The 10,218-nt window shown below is 44.2% G+C and overlaps 2 protein-coding genes across 2 annotated transcripts; both read right to left on the bottom strand.

Moving 5' to 3' along the window:
• Positions 1–168: 168 nt before the first annotated feature.
• LOC119727167 (NXPE family member 2-like) lies at positions 169–4,591 on the bottom strand. The gene is made up of 4 exons (XM_038199031.1): positions 3,934–4,591; positions 1,572–2,389; positions 1,253–1,305; positions 169–1,018 (listed from the first exon to the last, which is right to left on the bottom strand). Exons 1-4 carry the CDS (start codon positions 4,252–4,254, stop codon positions 240–242), a joined length of 1,971 nt encoding a protein of 656 aa, XP_038054959.1. The 5' UTR covers positions 4,255–4,591; the 3' UTR covers positions 169–239.
• A 1,391-nt stretch (positions 4,592–5,982) lies between these two features.
• Positions 5,983–9,882, bottom strand: LOC119729124 (histidine triad nucleotide-binding protein 3-like). The gene is made up of 5 exons (XM_038201641.1): positions 9,667–9,882; positions 8,818–8,935; positions 8,537–8,603; positions 8,171–8,297; positions 5,983–6,645 (listed from the first exon to the last, which is right to left on the bottom strand). Exons 1-5 carry the CDS (start codon positions 9,790–9,792, stop codon positions 6,520–6,522), a joined length of 564 nt encoding a protein of 187 aa, XP_038057569.1. The 5' UTR covers positions 9,793–9,882; the 3' UTR covers positions 5,983–6,519.
• Between the last annotated feature and the right edge of the window lie 336 nt (positions 9,883–10,218).

The raw sequence follows: 10,218 nt of genomic DNA, 5'->3' as shown, positions 1-10,218 counted from the left end.
GGCGGAGCTTAATGGACCGGTGCATTAATAATGGACCGATCCAGTAAGCCCCTCCCACTGCGCACGTGGGCAAATTAACACGTGCTCCTCTCCAATGCAACACTGCATTTTCCTGCCGCGCGCATCATACGCGCGTGTACGCATGTCGGACTTTTGTGCACGCATGTCGGACATAAATCACGGCTGTGATTGGTCAGAATACCATGGGGCGGTGCTTACTGGATCGGTCCATTGTTGTATCACCTACAAACATAAGATAAAAACCAATTCACTTCCTCGTTGATGACTTCTAGAGGCATGTGTATATCCGGCTTTCCATAGGCCAAGCTCATCTGCCACACATCATAGAAAAACACACCAGTCCCTCGGAAGGTATCCCGCAGCGTGCGACCCCAGTGCCAAAGCGTGTAGTCACTGCCGTACACAGTCTTTAGAGTGCTCTCGTGTTCCCTAGTGTGGGTGCCTTTCAGGACAATTGGGACGCCAGGGCACCGCTCCCGGAACCGAAGCACCGCATCTTTCAGAAGATTGGTCCGCTCAGTGAAACTCTCCCGCGTCCACTGGGTAAAATGTCCCCACGGACACAGCGCGATGATGTACCTGTTGCACTCGTCTGTGGGGATATTGTCCAAAATATCCACCTCATACGGTGTGGCATCTAAATTGATTTTAGCAGTTGTGATGACACGTGGGTGAAAGTAAAAACTAGTCTCTATTTGGTTATCCGGGTAGTAATTGTGCATGGTCATTTTGCCGTTGCCCGTGCCTAAATGCTGCCACGGGTAGCCCAGTTTCCTAGTGAGCACGCAGTACCAGCTTCTAATGTTTGAATCGCCGTGAAAGAACACGTGTTTGTGACGTAAGCACGCCCTGACTGCTTTTACGTCTTCCCATCTGTGCACCTTGCATTGCAGGTGGTGCCACTCCGCGTCCAGCCAGAATCCATCGTTTGCAAGGGGCTCTTCGTCTGGTTTGCAGACTGGTGCTCTAGTATCGGTAGTTCTGTTGCTTTGTGATTCTAAATTTAAAGGGAAAAAAGGAGGATGATTAGAATAAAACGGTTGTTGCAAGTGTCTTCCATTTCGTATCGAACAATTTCTTTTAATACAACCACCCCACAAAAACTGTATCGCCCATACAGTGTATTAAAGTTGCTCAAAAAATATCATGATACATGTAGTAGAACAAAGAAATTAATACGCAAAACGAAAAGTTAAAATACAAAAACTTTTTTTGACAAATAAAAACTCACGTGCGATTGTGAAACTCTTTGGTCCCCTTGTAAGTGGCTGCAAATAGTTTTCCCTGAAAAGAAGATGCAGCAGATGAAACTGAGTAAGTAATTTCCAACTGAATCAGCTGTGCGAAGATAATTATATGCATTGATATAGCTATAAGATAAGATATAGGTTTCTAATAAAATGTTGAGGTTTGATTTGGATGTGAAAAACGTTGCCCGCCTACACAGTTTAAATTTCAAAGGTCCTGCATATTGTTGAAGACTTAGTTACTTAGACGAAGTTACCAAAAGCTTCCGGAGATGATTGGAGAGACTCTCTATCTGTACGTACCCTTTAAACAATGTGATATCTCCCTGAAGCAACTCCAGAGTTCTTGTGTTGACCATTTCGGGATCTACAGCAATCGTCTTGAAATCTTCACACTTGGCAACGTGTGGTTTCTCGCAGTAAAGAGCCGTCAATCCCATGGCCTTGGGATTGTGGTCGATGGTGCACAGATGGGACGTTGACGTCACGTTTCTCTGCACGAAACAGGCGGCTGTTTCAATGGAGTGCTTCCCCCAGAAATCCGCTTTCCAAAAGACCCGTTTTTCGACGGGCCAGTACTTGTCACGCAGCCATTTTGTAGCTTCGCTTGGGGCTGCCAGTGTCATATGCACGTAAGCAATTCCCGACCAACCAACGTAAAAGGACACACTGTACGTGCCATTATTGTGGTCAACCACCGAACCAGCAGTGCGCCCTCCAGTGGTCGGGTGATCGCCTTCAACGCTGGTCAGAAAGGTAAACCAGAAATCGCCGCCAGAGGTCATGTTCCTGCCGCTTGAGTCCTTGGCTTGAATGACAAAATGTGCAGTGTTGCTGACACGCAGTGTCTGCTCTACCAGTCTGTAGGTAGACGTGAGGGCGCTCGTCACAGTCTTCATTGGGGTCTTCGTTTGAGCGCGGAAAAGGTCTGTAGACGTAGACACAGCTGACTGTGGGAGGATCGAAACTTGCTTTATGGGGCGAAGTTTCTGCTCTACCAGTCTGTATGTAGACGTGAGGGCGCTCGTCACAGTCCTGATTGGGGTCTCCGTTTGGGCGCGGAAAAGGTCTTTAGACACAGCCGGCTGTGGGAGGAGCGAAACTTGCTTTATGGGAGAAGTCTGTTGGAAGAAAATTATTTATCTTTTAATAGATGGAATCGGTGGGCATTATTAAGATTAAAAGTGATCCAATCTAGCCCGTGACACAGGGAAGATCATGCACATGTAGCCATGGTCACGGTAAATCGAGGACATGAGGAAACTCTATCCTTTTTCTGATTGAGGACGTGTATCCAAGCAGTGGCGTAGCCACCGGGGGGGGGGGGCGTGGGGGGGAGGGGGCGACCCCCCCCCCCCATGAAACCTTGTCGCCCCCCCCCCCAGTCGCCCCCCACTGAGATTTGAGTTTCTAAAAAAATTATCATTGATCTACATGACGCCATGGGCCCTATACAATGTATCTTTTGCTTAGAAAAAATATTGGTTAAAGTGGTCAGAAATTGCCTCAGATAGCACCACAGAGCATTGAGAATCCAAAATTTTTCGGGGCCCTTAAGCGGGCCCCGAACCCCACGCCTATAGCTCAGAATTCTGGTGGCTGATTCAATGACTCCAATCTCAAAAACAATGTTCACAAAATTTTCTTATGCTTTGAGAAAACCTCGAAAATTATGTTTAAATTATTATCTTTTGTGCTAAGATAACTATTGGTTAAAGTGGTCAGAAATTGCCTCAGAAATAGCACCACAGAGCATCGAAAATTTTTTTCGGGGCCCTTAAGCGGGCCCCGAACCCCACGCCAATAGCTCAGAATACCGATAGCTGATTCAATGTCTCCAACCTCGAAAACGATGTTCAAATAGTTATCTTTTGCCAAGAAAATATTAGTTAAAGCATGGAGGAAAGTCGTAAGAAATTGCTTCAAATCACACCACAGAACATCTAGAATCAAATTTTTTCGGGGCCCTTAAGCGGGCCCCGAACCCCACGCCGTAAGGGCTTCGCGCTTCGCGCTTGCATCAGTTCTGATCAAGGTATGTCCCCCCCCCCCCCACTTTTGAGAAGCGATTGACGCCCCTGCTTGACGCCCCCCCCCCCATGAAATGTTCCAGCCCCCAGCGCGCCCCCCCCCCCCACTGAAAAATTCCTGGCTACGCCACTGTATCCAAGTGAGGACAGTTCTCGCGGCCAAAAACTGCTGCAAACAAGTACAAACAAAAGGAAAATCGAGATGTCCTCGATTTATATCATACACAAACGTGTATCTGGTAGCATTTACGTCCGAGGACTTTGAATAATGGGCTACATGTGATAACAATAAACCCAAGGACTCGAGCCGTAGTCCTCAGAAGGATTTGTGTTCAAACCTTATGGGACATGTCGAGAAAAAGTCCAAACAATAAGAAAAAAAGAGAAGGGAACAACGGTTCTCAATTTGTTAAGTAAACTAAGACGGTATGCATGGGGCGGGGGTTCACTGCCCTACACTCGATTCCTATTTGACGAAAATGTACCGCAATACACTCATAGAATTGTGTATGGTAACTAGGCCAAATTTAATACAAAAAAGTTTGCCAAGTACTTATTGTCTCTAAACTACAGTGACTACTTGCAGTGCGATCCGCGTTACAAATAAATAACTAGAAGAAAAAAGTCCAACTTACCGTGGAGTACAGAACTACCGTGCCGATAGCAAAGATCACAAGCAGGGACATCGGCCAAAAGAACCTGTTGGGCCACGGCCGTTCACAGGGCGATCCGTGCACCATCATAACAACTTTCGGTTTCTTTTCGCGCCCAAATTCAGCCACTGTTGTTGCAATGCTCAAAGTCACCACACTACCGTGCAATATGAAATCCTCGATGCTTCCACTCAAGTTTAGAATGATCAATATTTTGGGCTCGTGCATGTGAAACTTTAAAAGAGCAATATTTCCTGCAGTATTTGCTATCCACATGTACGTACATGTACATCGTTTGCACATGCACACTACGGGCCGGGTGCGAGTCCAACAAGATTCTGGGGATCTTCTGCCGCGGAGTAATTTGTCAGTTCCCGTTTTGAACAGTGTACCGGATATTCGTCATGTTCAACGGCGGTGTCAATCACGGCGGTGGGAAACACGCAGATGGGCTGGGCTATTTCTCCATCCAAAGGCGGTGGGAAACACGCCGTGGGCTTGAGCTGCTTGGTTCGTTGGTTCATGGAGGTAGGGTTGGTTGATGTTTGGATGCGAGGGTGTGTGATTGGTTATGCGGGTAGGTTGGTGGACAGTCAATACTCAGCCATAGGGTTGGTTGATGTTTGGATGGGAGGGTGGGTGACTGCAATTATGCGGGTAGGTTGGTGGACAGTCAATACTCAGCCATGTACAATGTACTGTATTCATGCACCTCCAGTATTACAGCTGTGCTTTCGAAGACCGGTTTTGATAACAACAAAAATTAACGTATGGTCGCAAGTTTCATGGGCGTAAATCCAAGTGATGGGTGTTATTATCGCCAATGGGCGCCGGCCTTGGGCAGGGGCTTAGGCCGGACCTTAGGCCGGACCAACTGTTGTCTTATTGATTAATCGTTAAACAACCTGTAAAATACTGCAAACCGTGAAAATACCGCTGTGCCAAAAACAGATTAAATACCATTAAAATACTGTAAAAACTTCAGTTGTACGTTAAAAACCCCAAATCAGTGTTATTCACAGTAAAAGAATGGACAACAAAAAACAAATACATGTAACACTTAAAATGAAAACTAAAACATGAATAAAATACGAATGTATCGTAATTACAGAATAAGGCGCACAGCAGGGCTATTTTATGCCATGTTTCTACTCTAAAATCCTTGTACTTTCTCTGGCATATTCTCAATTGCTCATTTTTTTTTCGAGAGTGGGCGGGGACATTTGCCCACCCCACCCCCATTGACGCCCCTGCAGACGTCCATTTTCTTAAATGTGTATTAAATAACAAATATGACTTCACACCTCTTTTTTCTTCAAACCCCCCCCCCCCCCCCCAAAAAAAAACCAACAACACCCCAGTCTGAGTATAGCCCGTTCTTCACGCAGCCCATCTCTGGTAGAACGTCTGATATATCTAAGCATGCGTGACGTCATTTCATTCCGAAATCAGGACCAAGTTTGTAAATGGTCGATTTCGATGCCACGCTTTTGTAATACAACCTGCTCTACAAAAATGCATTACGCGCGTATATAAGGCGCTGCTGATTGGTCAGTTTCTCGAGGTCATACGCAGTCTAGTTGCATAATTAATTGCCGAATCTGTTAACATATCATAGACCGTGGTCGGCTTCGCCAGGGTCTATTACATCGACTACCACCCCCCCCCCCCTCCCCCGGCGACGCCCAAGAGCAGTGCGCCCTCTCGCGGTCGAATAATTGATACCAAAATCAGGACAATTTATTATTTCGCACCAGTTTATTCACAATGACATTAAAAACATATATGAAATCTATTAGGTTTAAATAAAAATAACATGTAGACTCTTTTGCAACACAATCGTTCCCATTAAAACTTACTAACTGCATGCACTATTAAGTATTGAACAGAGGTTTTACAGAGGTTTACTTTTCTCAAGTTCATTTTCATCACCTGTACTTCACATTCATCCTGGTATTTATGTAGTATTTCTGTATCAAACAGATATTTTTCTTTTCCAACTAGACTGACCGGAAAAGCAAAAAAAAAAATATAATAATAATAATAATAAATAATAACATGAATGGCTTATTAACAAGGAAAAGAACAGATGTGACGTGCTTTACTCTCAATTCTGGAAATTCAGGAGTAACAGAATAACTACACATTGAGTAAGAAAATATTGCTAGCCACAATGCTTATGCGATGAAACATGTGCACATTTGGACATTTAAGCCACATTGATTTTCTCACAACTGATCACCGACATAATCTGCAATTTGATGTCAACACTCAACAGTGACATACACTACAATGACATGAGCACACGAATGACAATGACTGACGGATCCAGGGGACACCCACCCCCGGCAGTGACAAACTTTTTTTCAAATAATGCCTTTATCCACTTGTGAGAGCCCTCCCCCATCCACCCCCCCCCCCCTCCCCGGCACAGCCTCAGCACTCCGGCAATAACCTCTCTGGATCCACCCTTGAAAATGACCAGTGACAATTACAATGACACTTACAGTGACAATTACAGTGACACTTACAGTGACACTTGCAGTGACAATTACAGTGACATGTAGTTTATATTTCTGTTCCCTTGTCTGATGAGCTCTCCCCCGCATCTTTCTCATCTTGAGTTGCACTTTGCTTTGTTTCCTCTGGTGTGTTGTCCGGGAGGTTCTTCAGCCTTTGCAGAACCCAGTCATACTGTGAACAAAAACGGGAACAGTTTGGCAATGATGGCAAGAAGAGGGAAATACAGATATTTCCCAGTACTAAAAATATGCCTGATGTTGCAGAGAGTTTTGCAATGGTTCCAAGTGTCTGTTGAAACTACAAGTCATCTTAAGCCCATCTTCAGTATGTACATGTACAACAGAGCCATGCTATGTGATCACTCAGCATGTGTTCTTGGGCAAGATACTTTACCAAAACCGAGTTCACACTTACTGGATTGTGAGCTCAGGGGGGTCCGCTCATAAGTCCGACACCTCATAGGTCCGACACCTCGTAAGTCCAAAACAGCACTTGTCGATTGTTGGACTTATGAGGCGTCGGACCTATGAGGCGGAATTTATGGCTCATAAGTCTGACGCCTCATAATTTCGAAATTTCGGACTTAAAGAGGCGTCGGACGTATGAGGCGTCGGACTTATGATACGGCCCCAGCTCAGGTAACATGCTATCACATGCAACATCTTGTTTAAACAGTGCCCCTTTGCAGTTACCCATAGTGCTAATACTAGAAAGGACTAGGGCTGTGCATCAGAACTGGGTACCCGACCGTTTATGTCAGGAACCGGTTCTAGATTATGGAATCGAGTACCCGTAACCAACTTTGCAAATTACTGAGTAACTTCGCAGTCAATGAAAAAGAAATCTTTCGAATGTCAGTGGGAAAATTGCAAAATGAAAAACGGGATACATGGAACACCAAAACCAATTTCACGTCTTATGATGCTTGCGACAGTTGCAGTTGTCACCACATAGCTAAAGAGCTCACTGCATACACCCTATCTAGCCGTATTGCCGCTCCGATGTGGTAGTATTATCATGCGGACCTTTATATCATGAACAATCTGAACAGCAACTTCCAAGATTTTAATTTTTGGCTTGGGTTTCTTTAACGGGTACCCACAATCCCGGCCAAAATGGTTGGGACACTTCTTCAGCCTGCCACGGTCATCCACTCCCCCGCTCCCCCGGTCAATGTTGTTCTCTCCAGCTGATGGAGCACACACCGCGCAATGAGAGACAACATTGACAGGGGCCGGGGGGTTTGGGGCCCAGCGAGATTTGGCCAGGATCGCAGGTACCCGTATTTTTTTTCAATAGGGTATCGGTTCCTGTACTACCCGTAAATGCGCACCCCTAGAAAGGACAACAGCATGTGACACAAGTGTTTGAAAGCATCAATTATAAAATGTTATTTTGTCTTTTAGCTCTCACTGTTCAGCAATTCACAGAGATATTATAGGACATGAATTGATGGGCTCAATGATATCCTTGACAGGAAGAATTCCATACATGGACATCACTACAAACATTTCCTTAAAAACATGTCCTAAAAAGTCAACTTTAGCCATTGTTAGCAGGGAAAATAGTGAAGCATTTACTGAGAAAACACTGGGAATTTTTCAGACCAGTCTCTTAGGGTTTGTGCACATGTGTCAATGACGTCCAGGTATGGAACTCTTTCCTAATTGACACAGTGAAATTGATCAGTTCTTACTGTTGCAAACCACGGTGAGTTGTTTCTGTAGACCATACTACTGAAGAATTTCATGCCGCTGGCCGGATACACCATGTGAAGGTGTAGGTGTTCGACAGTGTTAAACGGAGGCCAATGAAAACCAACTCTGAGGTCAAAGGTCAAAGAAAGAGAGTCAAGAGAGAATGCTGTAGACTGGCACATGACTATGAGAACATGTGTACTGAAAGGAGACTTGGTACCAGACGTCTCTTTCAACTTATGCAGCACTTAATAGTGACTTATATTTAAGTGACGGACTGGTAGTTTCATGGGCCAGTCTATTGACTTGAGAGTCCTAAAATGTTGGACTGGTGCAAGTCTAAAGGTCAAAGGTCACATGCTCACCTCGCATCATCTAGGCTTCCTCCTTTCTGCTCCAAGACTCCTTTACCAACGGCATGGAGGTACTCAACTGTGAACGGGTAAACAAAAAGAATGTCAGCATCATAAAAACGGCAAACAGGGCTAAAAAAACTCAAAGAGTTGGGGTGGGAAAGTTACTGTGGGATCTGTTTAACTTCTTCATGTATGTTTAATTTATTATTACCCTATTGCAAAATGCAACTGGTGCCGGAAATTTTTACTCAGAAATGAAAATGTTTTTGAGGAGAGCATCTCGATTTTACCCATTGGGATGTCAGCTTTGGTCAGCGTCTTGGGGTTGCCATGGTGACAGTTTGGAATGATCAGAAGATGCTCCTTGGCCGCTGGCCGGATGTCATAGAAAACCGTCACTTCACTGTTCTGGAAAAAAAGAAGAAAAAAAGAAGAAGTTCTGTTGATTTCATACTTAATTTGGAATAAGTTTCAGTTCGCCAGCTCACCTGAAGTTTGATTAAGTTTAAATAATTATTTTACACATTTTGTACTCTATTTACATGTATTTTCACATGGATTAGAGATTCATGTTACCATACTTTTGTTTTTACAGTGGATAACATCAACTGATAACCTAATCATTGGCTAATGATGTAAGTTCAACTTTGTCTTTGATCAGCAACAGCATTAAAAAAGGGTATTAAAATTGCCACAATCCTTCAGCACGTGGTAGTGTGTATCTTCACTTTGCTTTTTTTCTGGTTAAAAACCCCGGAAAGAATGTAACATCCAGATGCCATGCCACTTCTTTGGTTGTGTACAAAGTGTAAGTGCCTAGACTTTGGAGAGTCGAGCATTTTCAACCACTTACTTACTAACTTAGTAAGACTTACTAACAAAATTTGAAAATCTCAGTTCCAGATTCATGTCTTTTCATCATTTTTGCAATAACTGACCTTCATTGAGATAATGAATATTGGATGACAAAAAGTGGTGTCAAAATGCAGCATTCTTTCCAAAACATCTGAAAATTAAGACAAGACGTTAGGCCTTAATTAACATTGTAAAGTAGAGGTTTAATAGGCCTAACTCAATTCTCAAAAGACCGGAAATCGAATTAAAAAAATGTATCATCAAAAAAAAGGTTGAATATCTACCTTAAACAACACATTGCTGGTTGCTTCGCCCCTCGATATTTTACAGAAGATGCAGTCCTCTTTAATGACAGGCTCCCTGCCTTTCGTAATGATGTCTGACTCGAATTTACTGGCCAAATCTTCCATTTTTGCAGATTAAAAAAAATGATATTGCACTCTGCAGGTTTTGCATAGTACCGGCGCTATTTTGCAATGAGAGCGCCCTCACGTGGCCACTCACTAACCATTTATGGCAAAGGAAGGCGGGGCTACGGGTGGCTGCTGCTGGGGGGGGGGGGGGGGGGGGGGGGGGGGGGGGGGGGGAGTGGAGTGAGTGGAGACATAGAGCCATGAGTGGGTAGGAGTTACATGATTTACAGGGGTACCTTTCGGAACCGACAGGGATGTCAAGAGTTGCATGTCTCTTAAATCTCAAAACAAATGTCCCCATTTTCAACATTATAGTCCTACTGTGAAAATAACTTGTCGCATATAAGAAATTCGTCCATGCTCAGCGTAATTATTGCCAAATTGTCTCCAGCTCCTTACAAAATGCCTTTCTCCATGACACAA

Source organism: Patiria miniata, unplaced genomic scaffold, assembly GCF_015706575.1.
Source record: "Patiria miniata isolate m_02_andy unplaced genomic scaffold, ASM1570657v1 HiC_scaffold_20, whole genome shotgun sequence".
NCBI classification, from domain to species: domain Eukaryota; kingdom Metazoa; phylum Echinodermata; class Asteroidea; order Valvatida; family Asterinidae; genus Patiria; species Patiria miniata.
This window is presented reverse-complemented; position numbering and strand designations above follow the sequence as displayed.

Coding starts and splice junctions, on each gene's coding strand:
- LOC119727167 (XM_038199031.1), bottom strand. CDS start 4,254: ATGTGCAAACGATGTACATGTACGTACATGTGGATAGCAAATACTGCA. Junction 2,390..3,933: donor CGGTAGTTCTGTACTCCACG/GTAAGTTGGACT, acceptor TTCTTCCAACAG/ACTTCTCCCATAAAGCAAGT. Junction 1,019..1,252: donor AAAGAGTTTCACAATCGCAC/GTGAGTTTTTAT, acceptor CTTTAAATTTAG/AATCACAAAGCAACAGAACT.
- LOC119729124 (XM_038201641.1), bottom strand. CDS start 9,792: ATGGAAGATTTGGCCAGTAAATTCGAGTCAGACATCATTACGAAAGGC. Junction 8,936..9,666: donor CCAGCAATGTGTTGTTTAAG/GTAGATATTCAA, acceptor CTTTTTTTCCAG/AACAGTGAAGTGACGGTTTT. Junction 8,298..8,536: donor GGAAGCCTAGATGATGCGAG/GTGAGCATGTGA, acceptor CTTTGACCTCAG/AGTTGGTTTTCATTGGCCTC.